The following is a 24,269-nucleotide window of genomic DNA, read 5'->3' on the forward strand; positions in this document are numbered from 1 at the left end:
ATATGTTAAACAATAGTTCAGTAACCTAAGTTCTGACATATGTTTTTGAACAAACAGGTGGATTGTGTGTGTAGCCTTTCTGCTCTGTGTATTCTAGGCAGGTCTATATAGATTTTGATCAGATTGAGGCTCAAAATGCTGCCATGAGTGTACGGCGACTCACGTTCCTACCTCAGGCTCAAAGTGAAGACATCGGGTGGTATTTCAAAGACGATCTGATATGGCGTGAATACGGTTCTTTGGTGAGTGAATCTGAAAGTTCTCAAATGGTCCTATAATACGTTTTAAATTGGAATTAAATAAAAATGAAATTCTCCCTGCATATTTCATTTCTCTCTCTTTCTGCTCACCCCCCCTTTCTCCTGACCCCAGGGTCCAGGTCAGGGCTCGTCCTCAGTCAGTAGTGGTGATGTGGAACGACAGTACATCCTCAGACCTCAGGGGACCTTCCACTTCACTGTGGGGAGGAACAGCTACACCTTAGACTTCACAGGTAGACTCCACACAGGGCCGTATTCATTAGGTCACACTGTAGCAAAACGTTTGGAAACGTGCAGCGGAAAAACAAACCAAGTTTTTCTTATTATAAATTCATAATCTCTCCCAATTATGGACTGTTTTGTCCCTCATCCCACCACATACAGTGTGATGTGACAGAGAACGTAGCCAGTAGCATAAAGAGGGAACACCGGGGTTGAGATCTGGCACTTGGGGTTTGATTCAATCCACAGTGTAGAAGATCTGCGCTTCAGCGCGATTGACATTTAAAGGCAATGTTACCACGTTTGCGGAGACTGCATTCACTTAGACGCTGCATATGTTGGCTCAATTAGTAAATGACCTTCAGATCAACTGCGGTACAAGACAGGTCTTCTGTGCTATGGATTGAATTGATCAGTTTATTCATCACTTTTTGGACATAATGATATTGTCACCGCTGTTTGAAGAAGTGGACCAAGGTGCAGCGTGGTAAGTGTTCATGATATCTTAATAGAACTGAACAACAAAGAGAACGAACGCGAAACAGTTCTGTCTGGTGCAGACACAAAAACAGATAACAACTACCCACAAAACACAGGTGGGAAAAGGCTACCTAAGTATGGTTCTCAATCAGAGACAACGATAGACAGCTGCCTCTGATTGAGAACCACACCTGGCCAAACACACAGAAATAGAAAACATAGAACACAAAAACATAGAATGCCCACCCCAACTCACGCCCTGACCAAACCAAAATAAAGACATAAAAATTATCTCTAAGGTCAGGGCGTGACAGATATGTACCTATTGATTCTTGAAGAATAAAACTTACAAATTCCTCATGAGCTTAGTTCAACTGTCATACCCCATCAGAACCCAGAATATAAGCTTGTTTTACTCCAGTGTTTGTAAATTGAAACTAACATTTCATAGCCTCAAAGCTTTAGGTTAAAACTATACTTTTGATATCATGGATGGTCAGTCCTTGCAATCATATCTCTATCTATGACTTTGAGATTGGTTACATTTCCCCAGCTTCCTCCCTTCCCGTTTTACCAAAACATGGAGAACGATTTGTTTTTGTTTCAGCTGCTGATTGCCGCTTTAAGTTTCTTTTTTTGTTGTCGAGCAATTGACAACACTTGGCATATCCTGCTAGACAGCATTTTCCCGTACAATACAAAGGTTTTTCTTAGCATATGTATGTCTTCTTCAGCTATGACACAGACCAATTCAGCCACCCGGGTACAGAGAAACGTCCGGCGGCGTCCAAAGTTCAACTCCGTCGTCTCAAGGAATGGCAGGTATGAGGTTTTCATCCACAGCCTTATTCCATTTAGACCCCTGGTCTCTTCCCCTAGGATAGGGCCTACGGTGAACAGCAGGTATTTTGTCCCCTAGCCTCTTCCCCTAGGACCTATGGTGAACAGCATTTATTATGCCGCCTCATCTATATACACCGTTAGGCGCCTACCTCATTAATTTAACCTGTGTGATGGCTGTGTTGCCAAAGTTATTTGAATGGGTAAGTTCCAGGTCAACGTCACTGCCTTCGTTGTATTGCATCATCGACTGAGCACTCAGGCAGCTGTATTATATGATGTGTTTAGCTGATTATTGAAACCCATCCAGGCGTTGTGAGATCTGGCCGCCGTCTGCAATGTAGTCAGCCTGGAGCGCAGCCTTTCTGTATACAAACTGGCCTCTAGGAATCTTGTAGGTGTTATTGAATAGAAATTTTCATCAAATCTATACAGAAAAAGTTACAACACCAAAACAAAATAGCCACAACATAATAATAGCATTAAATATACATTATTTATAACAAAAAATTCCAGCTTCTCTCTAGTGTGATTGGTTTCCCCTTTGACCTCAACTCAGTGTCAAGATAACTTTACATACTTTCCTGACATATGCAAGTGTGATCATCTATAGTTTCATACCTAGTTTGTCACAGCTACACTGAAGTGTAAATTCACTATTTCTTTGCAGCATATCCATTGCCCAATCAGCCCCCACCGTAATTGCCTCACCACCTCCCTCTGCTGGCTACACCTGGGAATTCATGGGCGAGGAGGGAGTGTGGATAGAATACCAGACTCCAGTGAGTGGGACATTATCTTATTCCTTGAACCCTTGCAAATAGCACACTACATGACAGATTGTATATGCCCTCATTAAGGTGAGAAAGGGGGAGGGAGACAGTCATGGTGTAGCAGCACATAATATGTGGCTATTTCCAGAGTTGCTCACTGGAGAGTGCTGGGATTGAGAGACGCTACCAGAAGAACCCTAAGGGACAGATATGCTTCAAAGCTGGGAGATATTCCTACACCCTCGACTTCTCAGGTCCGACTGACTTAAATACTGTTGTACCATAACGTGACCTGTCTAGGAACACTCCTGAACTGTTCTGTGTCTCTTCCAGGCATGTGTCAGACCAACGTTCGCATCGGGACCAAAAGAATTGTGAGGAGAACTCAATGTGAAGCTCAACAAACAAGCAGGTATGGACAATACAGGCTGGGAACCTAGAGCAAGGAGTTTTACTGACCAAAGTCTTGTCCCTATAGGTTAGGGCCAAGAGTTTTCCTGGTCTGGTCATGTAGTCAGATGTCCTGGCCATCAGTCAAGGCCTTTCTGACCTGCTAGAGAAAACCCATGTGTAACAACTGTACAAATAATGAAAACGATGTCTAATTCCTGTCCTCTCAGTGGAGGATTGGGTTTACGGTCCCGTTGGCAGTTTCAAGACGTGGACGGAAGCTGGAAAGACTTTGCCAAAGTAAGATGAACCGTTTTACTGCTCTCTCTCATCAGACTCCATAAGAGTAGTCTTCATATTACTACATTAAAAACACATGACCAAGCAGCGTGTGCTGACTTAATCCTGTAGAGGAGCGACACCTGCAGTGTATCCAGCCAGGACATTGAAGCCCAGTACCAGCAGAACCCAAATGGAACTATGAACTTCACTACCAGGAGATTCAGCTATCAACTGGACTTCTCAGGTAAATATGTCATCTTCTCAGAACAAGTGCCTATAGCAGGGGTGTCAAACTCATTCCCTGGAGGGCCTGGTGTCTGCTGGTTTTCCCTTGTAATTAAGACCTAAACCACCAGGTGAGGGGAGTTCCTTTCTAATCGATGACCTTCATTCATCAGTCAAGTACAAGGGAGGATCGAAAACCCGCCGAGACTCAGCCCTCTGTGGAATGAGTTTGACAAGTGCCTAACGGGTGAAGGATAGCAGTTGGTTGAAGGTTGAGGAATAGTTTAATTAATTTGATGAATCCAAACTCCAAACCAAGCGTTTCCGGTGTTGGAGAACATTATTGTCATGACTTAACAGTTGTTTGATTTGTCTTTCGCAGCCCTGACCCAAAGAAACCTGTCCACTCAGACCACCCGATCTGTTCGACGCCTGAACTAATCACTGCCCACGACACTGTCCTCTGTCAGGGGCGAAGTGCAATACCCTGGCAGTGGAGGCTGGTGGGAGGAGCTATACGAGGACAGGCTCATTGTAATGGCTGGAATGGAATAAATGGAACGGTATCAAACACACACATGGAAACGTTTCACTCCGTTTCTTTCATTCCATTCCAGCCATTACAATGAGCCCGTCCTCCTATAGCTCCTCCCACCAGCCTCCACTGTACCCTGGGTGCATCTCAATTGTCTAAAGTGGCTTCCTCTCAACTCCATTTCTTCATGTGCACAGTGAAGACAAGTCACTGTCCGGTATTGAGATGGAACCCCTTCCATTCCACTTCCTCCTAAAAATGAAACTTGTTAACATATGTATTCATGGATTTCCTGTTATTTTTTTTTGACATTGTGCATATACTTAAAAAACAATACTGTTCTTAGAAAAGTAGCTTCTGACAATCTGCACAATACTTTAAAAAAAATGTGATCTGTAGAAAGAACCCTCTCACTGCCAATGGTACAAAAGGAACAAGCCTTTTGTACATGTTCTAGCATGTACATTTTCATTGTCTTTCGTTTGAATAAAGGTGATTTTCAAGTATCTACTGATTGAGGCCATCTTATTCTAGAACTCAAAAGTTACTTTTCAAATCTCTGGCTCAGACTCAAATACACAGACATCATAGAGAATATTAGATTGTGTATTTTCATATATATGTACAGATTTTCATTGAACCACCTCAGACAACACCACACAATACATAGTTCATAGAGGCCACACGACACATATGACAGCAGTAGTATACAAAGGATCAGAACTCTTGTAGAAGAATAGGCTTTCTTTTTTGTCCTCGCGTTCAAACGCACGAGTTTTTAAATGCAATCCAGTTCTCGCCCTCAAAAAGGCTTCCATCGTCATAGTTACACTCACATGAACATTGCAGCTACCTTTCGAGAAAGATGGACATCAGAGAGGTCTTCGCCCAATCAGGACAGACCTCCATCACTTGTGTCCAATAGAGAGGTTTTACAACCCAGAAGGCCCACCTTTTTGTTATACACTAGCCCATGACATTATCATTGTGCCAGCTCAGTGACAGCTCACCTAGTCACGGTTTACAGTAGACATAATTATTCATTTGAATCCAACAAAGACCTGTGAATATAAATTTGCATGTGTTCAGTTAACAAAACCTACATCCCCAGTCTGCAAACAGCATTCAGTGAGGATTCACACAAGGGGGTTGGTCTCAAAAGTCTACAATGGCATCCTTTTCTCATCTCCTTCCTTCACCTGCACTAGTCTGCAACAGGTGGATAGGTGAGGTGACACTCCTGTCCCATTTGGCCCATAGGGCTTTCACTTTACCCTGGGATTTCAGTGCAGATAAAGGGAAGGAGATACGCAAAGGGGACGAGGAACAGAGGCTACTTTTGACTATTGAGAGCCAGAATTAGTTCCACCCCAAGGATTATTACTGCACACAGCGCGCCTCTAAGGCCTCTCATTCATCATCACAAGAGCACAACAACCCAAGGGTCCCTTTAAGAGCTCTCCCATTTTAAATAGATTTATTTATCAACCATTTAGGACAGGTCCCCTTTAATTAAAAAGTGCTCAACTCATGATATATATATAAAAACTGCATTTGATAGTACATTTGATATGTCCAACGATTAACTTAAAATGCATGGACTGCTTGCTTTGTTGAAAGCAGCCTGGTTTGATGCATGGAATAAAATAATTCATGACTAAATTCACCACATTTCAACAGGATCACAATCGTTGGTGTCCCAGCTTGGTCAGGTCAGTAACATGATGGAAGGGAACCCATTGATGAAGTCAGAGGGGGTATTACAAAACAGGAACACACAGGGCTAAAGTTACCAGACACCGGGCAAACTAACTCAATGAATTAGGATTGTGCTGACATTTCAATATGCACATGTGTATACTACTTCACATTCATTCACAATTCCCAGTATATATCGACCAGCAAACCATTCAGTACATATGCAGGTGAGTTACTAGAACGAGGAAGGTAGCAGTGTGTAACAGTCACCCTCACAGCACGCACAGGCTTGTGTGTGGATAACAATCCCTAACCAGACTGACTGACTAAACATAATCAACCCCTCCCTTTTCAAACTGGTCGTTGAATTGGATTTCTGTTCAGAAAATACCCTTTTCTTTAGGTCAGAGTGCAGAAGTGCTAGTAACATTTCACCGCACCCACTATAACATCTGCTAAACTGTGTACGCAACCAATAAACTTCGATTAGATTTTCACTTCCATCCAGTTTCATTTGGATTCATCTATACTGTAAGAATCTTGACATCACTGTTGAATCCTTATCCATCATCTCATTCTAGGCAGAGAACAGAAAGCATGGGTCCTAAAAATCCCCAAATGGAGTGGGGTGTTACTGCGGAGACCGTTTCCATGGAGACTTGGCATTTCCGCCCGTGCGGTTTAGCCGGCGATTCTACAGCTCTCCTGGATTGTCGTCCTCAAAGCAACAGGACCCCACTAAAAAGAACCACGTTGATATGATATAGCAGGCTGCTGAGGTGGCAGCATGAATAACATGTGTTAGCGCTGGACTAAAAGGGAATGGACTGAGAAAGACTGGTCTCCATGCCACTGCTCATCCTAGCACATAGAACAGGGATTATGGAGAAGAGATGCATTCTAGAATAAACCTTTCACCCCAAAGTGTCTCAGGTAAGAAACGATATGAAACCCCCACAAACATTACTGAGAGCAGAACACAACGTAAGTGTCTTTTCCCCTCACTCTCTCTCTCTAGTCAAGACGGTTTGGAATCCGCATGCAGATTGAAAAGCTGAGTGTTCAGTCCGATGGGAGCTTAGAAGAACCACACTGCAACCCAAACCACAGAAGATTAAAATACAAATAGCAACAAATATCAAGTGGATTTCATCATCATTTTCACAGTCGATCCAAAAAGTGGATTTGTCTTTCTTCTTGTTTGCAGTTCAAAAGTCCACCTCCCCTTTCATCAGTCTGTCGTCATTAAAAGAGGGGAAAGTTGTTTTCAGCCAAATAGGTCTTTCAGGTCGTTGTTGACGGACGAACTGTGTCTGAGCCCACCACCCGCGTTCATTACGGGAGCGGCCGTGGGCTGAGAGAAGTTCTGCGGGCTGAAGAAAGGGTTGGCCTGCATCCCGAACCCGCTGGTCACCCCTCCCATGGCTAAAGGCGCGCCCTGCATCGGGGCAGTCTGACTGGGCTGGGCTGAACCAAACTGATTAAGCCAGGGGGTGGCGGTGGTCCCAGGGGTGGGCTTGGGAGGAGCCATTTGGTTGAGGCTGACTTTGGGCTTGTTGGAAGTGAACAAGGAGTCCAAGGCAGACATGTCAGGGGTGTTGGTACTCCCTTGGTTGTGGGTCAGGGCGCCAAAGTTAGGGGTGCTGGTGGTGGTGGCCATCCCTCCATAGAGGCCGGGGCCGGGGGGCCGCATGCCCTGCCCACCTGTCTGGAAGCCCATGGTTGGGTTGTAGCCGTGGCTGGCCATAGAGCCCATGGGGGTGGTGGAGGGGTAGGCTGAGATGGTGCTGCCCTGGATGAGGCCTGGTCTGGGGGGAGAGGTGAGGGACAGGCTGCCCAGGGATGTCATATTGTTCAGCAGGCAACTGGTCAGGTCCTTGGCCTGCCAAACACATCAGGTCAAATCAGCTTATCATCTCAATGACAAATAGGTGGCAGGTTTGAAGTGGAAACTAAAGTAGATTCCATCACTCTAAAACATCAAACTAATAAATTATACAGATATATTGTGATTGTTCTATATGAAGAGATCAAAACATGCAACCATGGATGGCTTCCAAGTAAGGAACTATACATTTTCACATGAGTATGTGTGTGTATGTCTACTACCTGGGTAGAAGGAGTAGCTGGTTTGATACTCTGGGGGGCTAGCGCTGGCTGGTTTCTTAGTTTGGCTGCCTGTTCCTGCTCCTTGGCTAACCGCTGCTTCTCCTCCAGAGTCAGAGACATCTATAGGGAGAGAGGAGAGGGACAGAGAGGGAGAGAGAGGAGGAGAGGGACAGAGAGAGAGAGAGGAGGAGAGAGAAAGAGAGAGGAGGAGAGGGACAGAGCGAGTGAGAGGAGGAGAGGGACAGAGCGAGAGAGAGGAGGAGAGGGACAGAGCGAGAGAGAGGAGGAGAGGGACAGAGCGAGAGAGAGGAGGAGAGGGACAGAGCGAGAGAGAGGAGGAGAGGGACAGAGCGAGAGAGAGGAGGAGAGGGACAGAGCGAGAGAGAGGAGGAGAGGGACAGAGCGAGAGAGAGGAGGAGAGGGACAGAGCGAGAGAGGAGGAGAGGGACAGAGAGAGAGAGAGAGAGGGAGAGGGACAGAGCGAGGACGAGAGGGACAGAGAGAGGAGGAGAGGGAGAGGACGAGAGGGACAGAGAGAGGAGGAGGAGGGGGAGAGGACGAGAGGGACAGAGAGAGGAGGAGGGGGAGAGGACGAGAGGGACAGAGAGAGGAGGAGGGGGAGAGGACGAGAGGGACAGAGAGAGGAGGAGGGGGACAGAGAGAGGAGGACGAGAGGGAGAGGAGGACGAGAGGGACAGAGAGAGGAGGATGAGAGGGACAGAGAGAGGAGGAAGGGGCAGAGAGAGGAGGAGAGGGAGAGGACGAGAGGGACAGAGCGAGGAGGAGAGGAGGAGAGGGACAGAGAGAGGAGGAGAGGGACAGAGCAGGAGAGAGGGAGAGAGAGGAGAGGGACAGAGCGGGAGAGAGGGAGAGAGAGAGGAGGAGAGGGATAGAGCGGGAGAGGAAGGGAGAAAGAACAGAAAACCTTAATAATAACCCCTTATCCCTGAAATATACACTAGCAGCTATACAAGGTTAGGATAGATGAGATGGGTTGTTAACATCCAATCACAAAAAGAGAGTCCAACAGAACATGCACCACCCAAGCTAATTTAACAGGAACGTTAACAGACTTCCACTGCGATACGTTTGCTCCGGTCTGTGCCTACTGAATAAGATGCAGAGTACGTACTCTGTTGAGTTGGGGAGCTGATGCAGAGTTTCCGTTCGCTTTCCCATTAACCCCTGCACTCCCAGAACTCCCTCCAAAGACCTCATCAATCTGGAAAAAGACAACGGTTTCAATAAGCCCTAACACTAACCCATGCCAACATGCATCTTTATGGTACATTTGGCCTTATAAGTGTATGAAATCACATACATCAAGCCTTCATTTAATCAATGCTTCATGCATTTGCCTCATCCGGGCAATCGCCTCTCCCCTCGTTGTCAAGGAAATGACCCCTCACCTGGTTGCCAGGGCTGGGGGTGCGCTTCGTCTCTTCCGATTGGTTGGTCTGACTGGTATTAATATTCATACTCCTGAGGACAGACAGAATAGCTCAAACTATTTCATTCAGGGGAATTTGTCTCGCACAAACAATCAAATATGACTCGACCCTCATCTTTCTAACCAGATTCTGAACATTAACTTGCATCATCTTTCCTGAGTCATTGTTGACTAATAAAAGGAGAAGTAGGAAGATAGTAAATACAGAAAGAACAGAAGTCTAAAACATTATAGTGTGTAGAGCCCTGTGAGTGTGCATGGGGAATAAAATACAAATGTCTGACCATCTCTATGCACACTCACAGGGCTCTACACACTAGGCACACAGACACTCCAACACACAAACCTATACATATCTACCTCTATCGATCCAGTATCCCTACTGGAACTGACCCTGTATATAGTAACCTTACCCCTATACATATCTACCTCTATCGATCCAGTATCCCTACTGGAACTGACCCTGTATATAGTAACCTTACCCCTATACATATCTACCTCCATCACTCCAGTATCCCTACTGGAACTGACCCTGTATATAGTAACCTTACCCCTATACATATCTACCTCCATCACTCCAGTATCCCTACTGGAACTGACCCTGTATATAGTAACCTTACCCCTATACATATCTACCTCCATCACTCCAGTATCCCTACTGGAACTGACCCTGTATATAGTAACCTTACTATACATATCTACCTCCATCACTCCAGTATCCCTACTGGAACTGACCCTATCCCTACTGGAACTGACCCTGTATATAGTAACCTTACCCCTATACATATCTACCTCCATCACTCCAGTATCCCTACTGGAACTGACCCTGTATATAGTAACCTTACCCCTATACATATCTACCTCCATCACTCCAGTATCCCTACTGGAACTGACCCTGTATATAGTAACCTTACCCCTATACATATCTACCTCCATCACTCCAGTATCCCTACTGGAACTGACCCTGTATATAGTAACCTTACCCCTATACATATCTACCTCCATCACTCCAGTATCCCTACTGGAACTGACCCTGTATATAGTAACCTTACCCCTATACATATCTACCTCCATCACTCCAGTATCCCTACTGGAACTGACCCTGTATATAGTAACCTTACCCCTATACATATCTACCTCCATCACTCCAGTATCCCTACTGGAACTGACCCTGTATATAGTAACCTTACCCTATACATATCTACCTCCATCACTCCAGTATCCCTACTGGAACTGACCCTGTATATAGTAACCTTACCCCTATACATATCTACCTCCATCACTCCAGTATCCCTACTGGAACTGACCCTGTATATAGTAACCTTACCCCTATACATATCTACCTCCATCACTCCAGTATCCCTACTGGAACTGACCCTGTATATAGTAACCTTACCCCTATACATATCTACCTCCATCACTCCAGTATCCCTACTGGAACTGACCCTGTATATAGTAACCTTACCCCTATACATATCTACCTCCATCACTCCAGTATCCCTACTGGAACTGACCCTGTATATAGTAACCTTACCCCTATACATATCTACCTCCATCACTCCAGTATCCCTACTGGAACTGACCCTGTATATAGTAACCTTACCCCTATACATATCTACCTCCATCACTCCAGTATCCCTACTGGAACTGACCCTGTATATAGTAACCTTACCCCTATACATATCTACCTCCATCACTCCAGTATCCCTACTGGAACTGACCCTGTATATAGTAACCTTACCCCTATACACATCTACCTCCATCACTCCAGTATCCCTACTGGAACTGACCCTGTATATAGTAACCTTAACCCTATACATATCTACCTCCATCACTCCAGTATCCCTACTGGAACTGACCCTGTATATAGTAACCTTACCCCTATACATATCTACCTCCATCACTCCAGTATCCCTACTGGAACTGACCCTAGTATATAGTAACCTTACCCCTATACATATCTACCTCCATCACTCCAGTATCCCTACTGGAACTGACCCTGTATATAGTAACCTTACCCCTATACATATCTACCTCCATCACTCCAGTATCCCTACTGGAACTGACCCTGTATATAGTAACCTTACCCCTATACATATCTACCTCCATCACTCCAGTATCCCTACTGGAACTGACCCTGTATATAGTAACCTTACCCCTATACATATCTACCTCCATCACTCCAGTATCCCTACTGGAACTGACCCTGTATATAGTAACCTTACCCCTATACATATCTACCTCCATCACTCCAGTATCCCTACTGGAACTGACCCTGTATATAGTAACCTTACCCCTATACATATCTACCTCCATCACTCCAGTATCCCTACTGGAACTGACCCTGTATATAGTAACCTTACCCCTATACATATCTACCTCCATCACTCCAATATCCCTACCCTTTTTAGTAAAACATTGTTATTGATTACTGCATTGTTGGGGTTAGAGCTGCAAGAAAGACATCTCACTGTACTGGTGCACCTGACATTACAACGTCAGAGGAAGACAGGAGGAAGTGATTTGACGGATACCTCTGTTGTTCCTGCATGCTGTGTAGCTGCTCCAGTTTGGTCTTGTGCTCTGCCTCCATACGAGTCAGCATGTCTTTGATCACAGCCATGAAGGAGTTAAACTGAAACACGCAGAGAGAGGGTTGGAATACAACTTCTGTGTGTATGTGTGTGTGTGTGTGTGTGTGCATCTACCTACCTGATTGAGGTTGAGGTTGTTGTCTATACTGAGCGAGACTAGATGAGGCAGACTCTTGGCGGCTAGGTGCTCTTTGGGGATGCCCAGTTTCTTATGGGAGAAGGTACACTTGTAGATCCCTATGGGAGGAAACAACCATTCCACAATAAATCAGAACCACAACAATCAATGCAGCAATACTGTTAAAGCGATAGGGTAACACTTAAAAACATGATCTATTTCAATTTGTAATTTCATCCTAGGTGAGTTGTTGACTCATTTCATCCTAGGAGAATTGACTCATTTCATCCTAGGAGAATTGACTCATTTCATCCTAGGAGAATTGACTCATTTCATCCTAGGAGAATTGACTCATTTCATCCTAGGAGAATTGACTCATTTCATCCGAGGAGAGTTGACTCATTTCATCCGAGGAGAGTTGACTCATTTCATCCGAGGAGAGTTGACTCATTTCATCCGAGGAGAGTTGACCCATTTCATCTGAGGAGAGTTGACTCATTTCATCTGAGGAGAGTTGACTCATTTCATCCTAGGAACCTTACCCCTCGGCAGACTCAGTAGCCTCGGTTTTTCGGATTACTGCCTTGCCTGGTTCACCAATTACTTTGCAGACAGAGTTCAGTGTGTCAAATCGGAGGGCATGCTGTCCGGTCCTCTGGCAGTCTCTATGGGGGTGCCACAGGGTTCAATCCTCGGGCCGACTCTTTTCTCTGTATATATCAATGATGTTGCCCTTGCTGCGGGCGATTTCCTGATCCACCTCTACGCAGACGACACCATTCTATATACTTTCGGCCCGTCCTTGGACACTGTGCTATCTAACCTCCAAACAAGCTTCAATGCCATACAACACTCCTTCCGTGGCCTCCAACTGCTCTTAAACGCTAGTAAAACCAAATGCATGCTTTTCAACCGCTCGCTGCCTGCACCCGCACGCCTGACCAGCATCACCACCCTGGATGGTTCCGACCTTGAATATGTGGACATCTATAAGTACCTAGGTGTCTGGCTAGACTGTAAACTCTCCTTCCAGACTCATATCAAACATCTCCAATCGAAAATCAAATCAAGAATCCGCTTTCTATTCCGCAACAAAGCCTCCTTCACTCACGCCGCCAAACTTACCCTAGTAAAACTGACTATCCTACCGATCCTCGACTTCGGCGATGTCATCTACAAAATTGCTTCCAACACTCTACTCAGCAAACTGGATGCAGTTTATCACAGTGCCATCCGTTTTGTCACTAAAGCACCTTATACCACCCACCACTGCGACTTGTATGCTCTAGTCGGCTGGCCCTCGCTACATATTCGTCGCCAGACCCACTGGCTCCAGGTCATCTACAAGTCCATGCTAGGTATAGCTCCGCCTTATCTCAGTTCACTGGTCACGATGGCAACACCCATCCGTAGCACGCGCTCCAGCAGGTGTATCTCACTGATCATCCCTAAAGCCAACACCTCATTTGGCCGCCTTTCGTTCCAGTTCTCTGCTGCCTGTGACTGGAACGAATTGCAAAAATCGCTGAAGTTGGAGACTTTTATCTCCCTCACCAACTTCAAACATCTGCTATCTGAGCAGTTAACCGATCGCTGCAGCTGTACATAGTCTATCGGTAAATAGCCCACCCATTTTTACCTACCTCATCCCCATACTGTTTTTATTTATTTACTTTTCTGCTCTTTTGCATACCAATATCTCTACCTGTACATGACCATCTGATCATTTATCACTCCAGTGTTATTAATCTGCAAAATTGTAATTATTCGCCTACATCCTCATGCCTTTTGCACACAATGTATATAGACTCCCCTTTTTTTTCTACTGTGTTATTGACTTTTTAATTGTTTACTCCATGTGTAACTCTGTGTTGTCTGTTCACACTGCTATGCTTTATCTTGGCCAGGTCGCAGTTGCAAATGAGAACTTGTTCTCAACTAGCCTACCTGGTTAAATAAAGGTGAAAAAAAAATAGGAGAGTTGACTCATTTCATCCTAGGAGAGTTGACTCATTTCATCCTAGGAGAGTTGATTCATTTCATCCTAGGAGAGTTGATTCATTTTATCCTAAGGGATTCTAAAATAAGATAGAACTCTTTAACAGTACTGATAATTTTCTGTTGAGATCCCTAGGACTATCATCTGGATTCTAAGACGTTCTAGATGTTCCGTTACCTAGAACCCCCATGAGTACAGCTGGTTCTCTGGAGGGGATCTGTTGCAGGAAGGGAAGGATCTCGTCAATGACGTACCATTTGTCCAGGTACTCCAGAATCTTCCCCAGGCACACCAGGGAGTTCACCCTCACCTACACACACACGTCAAACATACGCACACACAATCAGAATATTTCTGTCACCTGTCAATCAATTGTCAGTCAAAAACAACCAGGTGCATTTGATCAACACACACACACAGACAGAGACAGAGAGAGAGACAGAGAGAGAGAGAGAGAGAGTCAAATGAAAGCGAGAGACTGACTGCAAGTGAGGAGGTCTGTAGACAGGCAGACTTGATGCGGGGGATGAGTGCGTTCTTCATGGAGGGATACTCAATCAGGTTGGCGAAGGTAGGGATTATGTTCAAACACAGCTCCTGGGGGGGGCACACAAATATATGGCACAGCATTGCTGATGACTTAATGGCAGAGGTTTCCATAGAATCACATAGAGCCTAGAACTCTCAAATGGACATTGGGATCATAGCAAAGCCAAAATATTGTCTGTCTTGGTCAGGCGTATTATAGAATCTCTATGGAGGTTCCCATGTGAGCTTTACAGAGTTGGTTGAATGTGCTGCTAACCGCTGGTCCAGGGTCAGGTTTTTCTTATCCTCTCAATGGTTAGTTTAGGATTTGGGGACAGGAAATGAGATTCTAGAGCTGTGGTTACGGGCAACTTGTACCACAATTAGTGTTTAGACGTTAACGCTGCAGTTATCACTGACTCATTTGGATAGGTAAATAGAGATGTCTGTCTTTTACAGTGTACAGTACCTGGCCAACAAATGACGCATTAAATCAAGGCAGTGTATTTTTAACGGGCAGGAAATGTATGGCAACGGACGACAGTATACTAATTTACACTTACCTTAAATCACACTAACTAACTTTAACCTCAATCCTAAACCTTATTTCATTAGTATTGCAGTTCTCTTTCTGCCGGTGGAGTAAACCCTTTGTAAACTCATGATGTGCCTGTCCGTGGTACCTGTATCTGGATGGAGGGGGCCTCCAGGGCTCTGTAGACCATGGGCAGAACGCTGTTCTTAATGTCCTCCGGTGGGGTCTTGGTCAGCAGCAGGTCCATCTTTTGCAGGAAGATCAGCAGGATCTGAGAGACACAGAGGGTTAAACGCGGTTCATCCAGGCTTAATGATGGGAGAGCGACAGAAAAAGAGAGAGATGGGTAACTACCAGTGAAATGAAACTAGGAATAAAGTGAGCTCTTTTTTTAAGCATTAGAGTGTTACACACACAGTCTTAGCAACTACGCTTAGCAAAGACCACTCACCATATTGCTTGCCTGAAGGCGTGGAAAGGAGAAGAGAGAAACAGTATGATATATACAGCCCTGTCACCAGATAAATCATATAGCATCCTCTAGTCTTATCTAACCATGCCATCCCTGTAACACACATCAAGAAAACATAGAAGGTAGTCCTAAAAACTGGGTATGGGGATACACTGTATGTGTGTGTCCTTTACATCCTGTGTGTGTGTGTGTGTGTGTGTGTGTGTGTGTGTGTGTGTGTGTGTGTGTGTGTGTGTGTGTGTGTGTGTGTGTACCTGGACAGGCTCCTGCTGCTTGAACACAGGGCTGAGGTCCGGCAGGATGAGTCTGACGTACTCGTCCTTGGTACACTCCTCTGCGATCAGCAGCACGTTGGGCAGGATGAACGGCACCATGTCTGGGTTCACAAACTCTGAGGTGAGGGCTGGGAGGATACGATACACCACCACTCTCTGGGGTGGAGAGGAAGAGACAGGACGCAAAGAGGCTAGGAATAGTGGCTTTAATCAGAATCATTTTTATTAAGTCACCTTTGAGCACATATTTGCAAAATGGCCAATCCCAATTTGACTGGATTATTGAAGACCACGTTCCAAACTACCTGTCCACTGAGCATGAAGCATTCTACTGTAGGAATGTACAACTAGGACACTAAAATGACCTGTAAGAGCAACACACACTCACCACACACACAGTGAACACTAACCTTGGGTAGCTTGGGCAAGACCTTGGGCAGGTTTTTGTAGAACTGGGACTTCTGCAGGTTGTCCCTCTGGAAGAGGGAGTCAAAGTAGGCCAGCGTCACCGCCCCCACATCATCAAAGAAGGGGATCTGAAGCACCCAGACACAGAGAAGGGATTATTCAACTCAACCTGGGTGGTAATGGCATAAAGCAGGATCAATGACTTCATCTTGCTTCAATTCTCTGAAATCACTTTTAGGAAGACTATCTTGAAACGGGCCTTCAACCGACGACACATATTCAACCGACGACACATATTCAAGTTTAGCTTTATTAATGAATCAGAAAATCTAAAAGGTATTTCTAAGTATTTATCAGTTAGCGAACTTGGTGAGGGGGTTTTAATATGTAAAAAGTACAATGTATCCTGTTGTATTAGTGACACAAGGTCATAGTTGGTGACACGGGGGGGTGATCTGACCTTGGTCATCTGGTCAGCGTCAGGCCGGACGTTCGGCGTGACACTCAGCAGCATCTTGACGTGCTCCCTCACCTCCTCAGGAATCTTATTCAACATGGTGGGGCTCAGTCTGGTGAGCTATGGACAGACAGGGGGGGGGACGAGAGAGAGAGATTTACCAATTCAAAAAGTGTGAAATCAATTAAGCATTACAAATATTGCAGTGCACTTGGGCATTAATATCTCTGTCCTTTTCTCCCCAAAATGCTAAGACGTGATGCATTCTGACTAAAGGTCTGCTGTCTGAATGAGGTCCTTGGGTGCTGTCGCTCCAGAGAACTCTAACTTTATGAAGAGGGCCAGAACTCACAACTTTGATGTATATTTTTTACTAGCAATCAGGTGGACTTGTTCTGGCCATCAAGCCTTCATCTCACTCCCCGCCCCCTCACCTGGTCCAGCTGTCGGCTGAAGCTCTTGAAGATGTCGTGCTTGTTGACCTGGAACACCGGCTTGCCCTCGTTGAAGACGGCGTGCATCACCACGCCCAGCGAGTACATGTCCGAGGCGGCGTCGCAGCTCACCGACAGGATGTACTCGGGGGCCAGATACTCTGGGTTGGGCAGGCAGAGCGGCGGCAGGTTGGGCTCCCACTCCTTACAGGAATACTTGGGCTGGGGGAAGGAGGGAGGGAGGTGGAGACAGGTATGTAAGGATATATACAGATACACACAGAGGAAGAGATACATACAGGTGCACACAGGCAGATGCGCCGAGCGTCTCACCTCGGCATCTGAGGGGTTGATGGAGGAGATGCTGAAGTCAAAGCCCATGATCTTCCAGGCTCCGCTCTTGTTGAGGATGACGTTCTCCAGACACAGGTTCCCATGGACCATCTTCACCCCGCTGTGTAGGAATGACAAGCCCTCCGAGATCTGAGGGAGATGTGAAGGAGGGGGAGAGAGAGGGAAGGAGGGAGAAGAGAGAGAGATGAGAGTAGTCAGAGGGAGAGGATATAACAAAGTAGAACAAGAGTGAAAAAGATAAGGAAAAGAGGCATGAAGCAGATAAAGATAGGAGAGGTAAGACAGTGAGCAGAAAGACAATCTGTGATATTAACTAAAGACTTGGGGATCAGTAAAGTACAGTCTGATTACTTCATCTCATGTGTCCCAGGCATTTTAGTAGACGTACATAACACACAAATTCAAGCTGTACTTGACAGAGGGGTTTTTTCATACCCAGAACAATTATGTAGCATTGACATTTCCCAGCATTCCTCCTTAAAGAGGCAATCTGCAGTTCATACAATAACAAAGCGCAACTCCGCCAATGTTTTGGTAAAAAGCCGAAGTGTGGGTGCAATAATTGATCATCCATTACATCAACATTATAGTTTTAACCATGTTTTAAGACTAGTGTTTGTTTACAATAACAAACAAATTAGTAAAACAAGCTTTGGGTTCTGATGGGGTACGACAGTTGAACTAAACTCATGAGGCATTTATAAGTTATATTCTTCAAGAATCAATGGGTAGATATAATTGATTTATAAGAAAAAAAAATGTGTATAGCAATCACAGATTGCACCTTTAAATAGCTGTGTAACTTGGCAGGGGAGTACAATCTAATCAATTATCCCCAAAAATATGCCTGGGACACAATTTAATAAACAGAAAGAGAGGTGTGGTTAGTTCAATTGGGTTTAAACATACATCTGCCAAGCAATATACATAGCAACAAGAGATGTGTGTGTTCATTTCAGACTGTGTGTGTGTATGTGCACAATTGCATGTGTGTGTATTGGGTCTCACCTGCAACAGGCCATACTTGGTCTCCACGTCGTACAGCTTGTAGTCCTTGATGTCTGTGGGCACGGGGCTGGGCAGGTTGTCCCACTGACCCAGCACATTGGACAGACTGGCAAACACTGGCTCTGTACAGAACGCCAGGCAGTCCCTGAAGGAGGGAGGGAGAGAGGAAACAACAGTGTCAATTATTACAAACAAGCAATGATGAAGAAAGAAAGAGTGTGTTAAAAATGACAGAAAAGAGAAGAGGAACAGTGAGAGGGAGAGAGGTAGTGAGAGAGAGAGAGAGGTAGTGTGAGAGAGAGAGAGAGGTAGTGAGAGAGAGAGAGAGGTAGTGAGAGAGAGAGAGGAGTGTGAGAGAGAGAGAGGTAGTGAGAGAGAGAGGGAGAGAGGTAGTGAGAGAGAGAGAGAGGGAGTGTGAGAGAGAGAGAGGTAGTGTGAGAGAGAGAGAGGTAGTGTGAGAGAGAGAGGTAGTGTGAGAGAGAGGAGAGAGGTAGTGTGAGAGAGAGAGGTAGTGAGAGAGAGAGGAGAGAGGTAGTGAGAGAGAGAGAGAGAGGTAGTGTGAGAGAGAGGTAGTGTGAGAGAGAGGTAGTGTGAGAGAGTAGTGGGAGAGAGGTAGTGTGAGAGAGAGGTAGTGAGAGAGAGGGAGAGAGGTAGTGTGAGAGAGAGAGAGGGAGAGAGGTAGTGAGAGAGAGAGGTAGTGAGAGAGAGAGGGAGAGAGGTAGTGTGAGAGAGAGGTAGTGAGAGAGAGAGGGAGAGAGGTAGTGAGAGAGAGAGGTAGTGAGAGAGAGAGAGAGGAGAGAGGTAGTGTGAGAGAGAGGTAGTGAGAGAGAGAGGAGAGAGGTAGTGTGAGAGAGAGAGGAGAGAGGTAGTGAGAGAGAGAGAGAGGGGAGAGAGAGGTAGTGAGAGAGAGAGAGAGAGAGGTAGTGAGAGAGAGAGAGAGAGAGGTAGTGTGAGAGAGAGAGAGAGGTAGTGTGAGAGAGAGAGGAGAGAGGTAGTGTGAGAGAGAGAGAGAGAGAGGTAGTGAGAGAGAGAGGGAGAGAGGTAGTGAGAGAGAGAGAGAGAGGTAGTGAGAGAGAGAGAGAGGTAGAGAGAGAGAGAGGTAGTGAGAGAGAGAGAGGAGAGAGGTAGAGAGAGAGAGAGAGGTAGAGGTAGTGTGAGAGAGAGAGAGGTAGTGTGAGAGAGAGGGAGGTAGTGTGAGAGAGAGGGAGAGAGGTAGTGTGAGAGAGAGAGAGGTAGTAGTGAGAGAGAGAGGGAGAGAGGTAGAGAGAGAGAGAGAGAGAGGTAGTGGTAGTGTGAGAGAGAGAGAGAGGTAGTGTGAGAGAGAGAGAGAGAGAGAGAGAGGTAGTGAGAGAGAGAGGGAGAGAGGAGTGTGAGAGAGAGAGAGGTAGTGAGAGAGAGAGGGAGAGAGGTAGTGTGGAGAGAGAGAGAGAGGTAGTGAGAGAGAGAGAGAGAGAGGTAGTGTGAGAGAGAGAGGTAGTGTGAGAGAGAGAGGTAGTGTGAGAGAGAGAGGTAGTGTGAGAGAGAGAGGTAGTGTGAGAGAGAGAGGGAGCGAGGTAGTGTGAGAGAGAGAGGTAGTGTGAGAGAGAGAGGTAGTGTGAGAGAGAGAGGGAGCGAGGTAGTGTGAGAGAGAGAGAGCGAGTGTGAGAGATACCAATTAGGATCTGACTAAAAATACATGAATCAGTTATAGAACCCTTTATGGTTGTGAGGTCTGGGGTCCGCTCACAAACCAAGAATTTACAAAATGGGACAAACACCAAATTTAGACTCTGCATGCAGAATTCTGCAAAAATATCCTCTGTGTACAACGTAAAACACCAAATAATGCATGCAGAGCAGAATTAGGCCGATACCCTCTACTTATCAAAATCCAGAAAAGAGCCATTCAATTCTACAACCACCTAAAAGGAAGAGATTACCAAACCATCCATAACAAAGCCATCCTCTACAAGCTGGTCAAGCAAGCTGGTCCTGGGGCTCTGTTCAAACACAAACAGAGCCCCAGGACAGCAACACAATTAGACCCAAACAAATCATGAGAAAACAAAAAGATAATTACTTGACACATTGGAAAGAATTAACTAAATAACAGAGCAAACTAGAATGCTATTTGTCCCTAAACAGAGAGTAACAGTGGCTGTCACCTTGGTGACAGTGGACTTGAGCTTGTTCAGCATGGACTCCATGGTGACTCAGCCTGACCTTTGACCCCTGGGGGGGAAGAAAGGCCCAAAACTTTTCATCACATCTTGCTGCATGTGTGTATGCGTCATCTGTTGTGTGTATATATCCATTTTCTGCATGGGTGTGTATGCATGACTTCCTTGTGTGTATGCATGACTTGTGTGAGCGTGTGTAAAGGCTCCTAGCAGAACTCACCTAGGCGAAGTGAACATCTGTGCTACCCTCACTTGAAAAACTAGAAAAAAAGTGCCAATATTACTATTTGTCCTTTTTGAGACACCGTAGCAGCTTTTATTTTACCTTTATTTAACTAGGCAAGTCAGTTAAGAACAAATTCTTATTTTCAATGACGACCTAGGAACAGTGGGTTAACTGCCTGTTCAGGGGCAGAATGACATATTTGTACCTTGTCAGCTCGGCGATTTGAACTTGCAACCTTCCGGTTACTAGTCCAACGCTCTAACCACTAGGCTACCCTGCCGCAGCTAGTACACATCCTTAAAAAAGTCTGAATTAATCTAAGGTAACTCAAGAGGTCTGTAATTATAATTGACATTTTTGCAGAGGAAGTCTTAGTCTCACAATTTTACATCTTACCAATATATTTGGTGCAGTATTTCTGAAGTGAAAGAATATGCATGAAAATGATTAGTCTGTTGTTGAATGACAACAAACACTTAATTGAAGAATCCCTACTGTAAACCACTGTTTGGACTGGGAAGCAGACGGTAAGTTTAACCCACCTCGACTCCTCCAGTGGGTGCTGGACAGTGAGCAGACGAGGATGACGCAGTCTGGTGAGCTGCTGCACACCTCTCTTCAGAGACTCAATGATCTGGTCCTTGTCAAACTTCTGATACTTCTCCACCATCTTTTTATCAAACACAAACACAGCCACCTCCTGGAAGAACAAACAATAAGACAGGAATTACCATCTGCATCAGGACAACCACTGACAGTTTGTCAGTTGGAGATGGTAAAATGAGTCCCATCTATCCTTTGAACAAATTGTGGAAAACAAATGTGTAAATTCTCAGTCTGCCCAAGGACTGGGTTGGGAGACATTGTTCTAGTTAAGTATAGAACAGTCCATGAAGCCCCCAGGCAGCCTCACCTGTTTGGTTGACTTCTTGGTTCCGTTGTAGATCCTCCAGCACATGCCGGGCCCGCCACTGGCAATGTGACGGCCCACTTCAAATTCACGCGTCACCGGGTTGCCCATGACGGCGCTGGTCATGTCGGCCGTCACCTTGGTGACAGTGCTCTTGAGCTTGTTCAGCATGGACTCCATGGTGACTCAGCCTGACCTTTGACCCCTGGGGAGGAAGGGAGACAAAGAGGTCACAGAGGGTACAACTATATGGTATTCTGAAAAAAAGGCTGAACACACACACACACACACACACACACCTTTCGTATGGAGAAAAAACCTAGTCTATTAGCAACACACACTGACAGCTTGCCACGAGAGCAAAATCACAAAATGTTGCACATTAAAGTGTCCTGTGATGGCTGTAGACAGAGCTATCCATGTCTCTGATGTGTACCACACACAGTACTGCAGAGTACACACAGTGGGCAAGTGTGATTACACAAACCTCCTAAATCAGTGACTTAGAAATGAGAGAGACAGATCCGAACAGGAGTCAATATCTCTGTATTGTTAGTATGCATTGTCTGCACTCGCGTCTGACAAATCCCGACAAGTGCTGTCCAAACCCCGGCACAACAACAATAGAATCAGAGTGAATGAACACATTCAGACATAATATCCTATTAGCATATCAAGCAGTGGGCCCTACGTTTCAAATGGCACTCTATTCCCCATTTAGTGCACTAGAACCTGGACAAAAGTAGTGCACTATATAGGGCATAGGGTGCCATTTGGGACGCATACTGGAGATGTGGGTTCGCACGCCAAACAGACTAGTGAGGAAGCCATTGACCCCATGTTTAATTATAAACCTTATTGAGTCACTGTCTGAAGCCTCTATCTGTCCTGTCGGTCTCCTGCAGGCAGGGTATAACATCATTGCTCTCCTCAACACCTGGGCTTGGTGCTGATGTTGTTGCCAACAGCAATAATTGAGTCAGTGGACACTGCTGGACGTGGACAGAGCCAAGGGCTTTAATCTTGAACATTACTTAATCAGCTTCTTCCCCACTGTGTGTGTGACTAACTTTCTGTCTCTCATTACTGCCTAATACATCATGGCCAAAAAACTGTGGAACACACACTAGAAAAAAAGCAATGATTCACACAGCGGTTGCCATAACAATGAACTGAAAATTCTGCCCCAAACTAAATGTGTGGACTAGGGCTACACCACTGCTTATAACTAACTAGAAGTGAAATATAACTACAAGAAATGTAAGACGTATCAAATAAATTATATCCAGCTCAGGGCTCCAGCAAATGCATTTTGTTTTCTAACTTGCTATCTAAGTGGCTAGATGTCAAGATCAAGCTTCTTGGTTACAGCAGAGACATCCTGAATCAACAGTGAGCTTGCCTAAAAGGTATCGAAGTCTGTCTGCTGTGAAAAGATTTACACAATATTATTCCTGAATGCAGTCGTGTCATTTCAATAAAGAGTATTTCAATTTCCAGAATCTCGCCTTAATGTGAGGATCTCAATAGTGATGACAGATATTGAAATAGAGCTAAATGAATGTATGAATTAGACCAAAATATGTATGCAAGCTTGGAGACCTAGCTACTGTATATCATAATCAAAATGCATTGCAATGTGGGAATATGATATCCAAAGTATCTCTCCCTCTGTATATTGTATAAATTAGGCTACATTTAACACTCCACTTCAATATGGACCTTATGATCATAAAAGTGGAATCAATTTAACTACTTGTTACAATTGGTTGAATTTATTTCCCACTGGAAATGTGAATGTGCCAATCACAGAGACTTTCCCCTCGTCACCTCACCATCTGTGTAGCTGACTAAGTAGCCAGATCACATGACTCAGGTAGGAAAGCTGAACAAACACAAGCAGCTAGTTAACGTTAGCTGGCTTCTATGATAGGCTATCCATACCAGTGCGTCTGCCGACGGCCAGTTCAGCAATTGCGGAAGGAACGCGGTTGTGTGACAGGGTTAGAGCTTGCGACACCATGTAGCTAGTTACGATTAGCTTCCTGCTAGCTAACGTATTTGCGAAACCAATACCTGTCCTGTTTCTTTAACCGGTTTTTGTTGATGTGGCTACCCAGTTAGCTAGCCGCATAACCTGGCATGGATAGATAGCTAGTCAGCTATCGCATAGCAGTAGGCTAGGTAGGAAGCTGGTTAAAGAGACGTCACTTTTGACGTTTGTTGAAATGCCGTGTTGCGTTTCTGGGTCTGAATCAAACTATATCATGCTTACCTATGTCACGAAGGGAATGTCAGTGGTTTTATGATTCCAAGTAGTTTAAAATTGGAAAACAGCTGTCAGTGATGGCTGTGGTACACAGCCTCCATCCCTTCCAGTCCAAATTTCTGGTTGACTTCTTTGCTAAGCTAGCTTGCCACTTACTGTAAACGTCACTTCCGGCTACTCTATCAGATAAGTGCCCTTTCTGTTCATTTGGGAGCACTTTTCTCATGATTATACCAGACAAGTGATTACACCCTTTTGA

General features: G+C 45.2%; 2 protein-coding genes across 4 annotated transcripts in view; one reads left to right on the plus strand and one right to left on the minus strand.

The window, feature by feature from the left end:
• The window catches only part of LOC112237402, a 27,214-nt gene extending 22,701 nt beyond the window's left edge, over positions 1-4,513 (plus strand). Inside the window, exons 13-21 of the mRNA XM_042317447.1 lie at positions 98-242; positions 373-493; positions 1,697-1,784; positions 2,473-2,584; positions 2,724-2,829; positions 2,909-2,987; positions 3,196-3,265; positions 3,377-3,491; positions 3,855-4,513. Of these exons, the coding sequence (XP_042173381.1) occupies positions 98-242; positions 373-493; positions 1,697-1,784; positions 2,473-2,584; positions 2,724-2,829; positions 2,909-2,987; positions 3,196-3,265; positions 3,377-3,491; positions 3,855-3,913 (895 nt within the window). The 3' untranslated portion in view covers positions 3,914-4,513. The remainder of the gene's footprint in view (positions 1-97; positions 243-372; positions 494-1,696; positions 1,785-2,472; positions 2,585-2,723; positions 2,830-2,908; positions 2,988-3,195; positions 3,266-3,376; positions 3,492-3,854) is intronic.
• On the minus strand, positions 4,392-24,173 carry scyl2 (SCY1 like pseudokinase 2). Of its 3 annotated transcripts, none has more exons than XM_042317450.1 (19): positions 24,017-24,173; positions 21,745-21,946; positions 21,374-21,531; positions 18,447-18,591; positions 17,418-17,567; positions 17,085-17,306; positions 16,654-16,770; positions 16,196-16,321; positions 15,765-15,941; positions 15,490-15,501; positions 15,187-15,309; positions 14,459-14,572; positions 14,153-14,285; positions 11,977-12,095; positions 11,799-11,899; positions 9,224-9,296; positions 8,947-9,036; positions 7,815-7,934; positions 4,392-7,587 (listed from the first exon to the last, which is right to left on the minus strand). In XM_042317450.1, the coding sequence occupies exons 2-19, from the start codon at positions 21,919-21,921 to the stop codon at positions 6,973-6,975; spliced, it is 2,772 nt and encodes a 923-aa protein (XP_042173384.1). In that variant the 5' UTR covers positions 21,922-21,946; positions 24,017-24,173; the 3' UTR covers positions 4,392-6,972. The 3 variants fall into 3 exon arrangements, with proteins under 3 accessions (XP_042173384.1, XP_042173385.1, XP_042173386.1); XM_042317451.1 differs by lacking the exon at positions 24,017-24,173 and adding an exon at positions 23,686-23,784; XM_042317452.1 differs by lacking the exon at positions 15,490-15,501.
• Between the last annotated feature and the right edge of the window lie 96 nt (positions 24,174-24,269).

The sequence above is a fragment of the Oncorhynchus tshawytscha genome, unplaced genomic scaffold (assembly GCF_018296145.1).
Source record: "Oncorhynchus tshawytscha isolate Ot180627B unplaced genomic scaffold, Otsh_v2.0 Un_contig_135_pilon_pilon, whole genome shotgun sequence".
In the NCBI taxonomy this organism is placed as follows: domain Eukaryota; kingdom Metazoa; phylum Chordata; class Actinopteri; order Salmoniformes; family Salmonidae; genus Oncorhynchus; species Oncorhynchus tshawytscha.

Excerpts from the sequence above, each read along its gene's own strand:
- scyl2 (XM_042317450.1), bottom strand. The coding sequence starts at position 21,921 with ATGGAGTCCATGCTGAACAAGCTCAAGAGCACTGTCACCAAGGTGACG. Across the intron at positions 17,307-17,417 it reads TCAACCCCTCAGATGCCGAG|CCCAAGTATTCCTGTAAGGA; the intron begins GTGAGACGCTCG and ends TCCTTCCCCCAG. Across the intron at positions 14,573-15,186 it reads CCCCCTCCATCCAGATACAG|GAGCTGTGTTTGAACATAAT; the intron begins GTACCACGGACA and ends TGCCCCCCCCAG.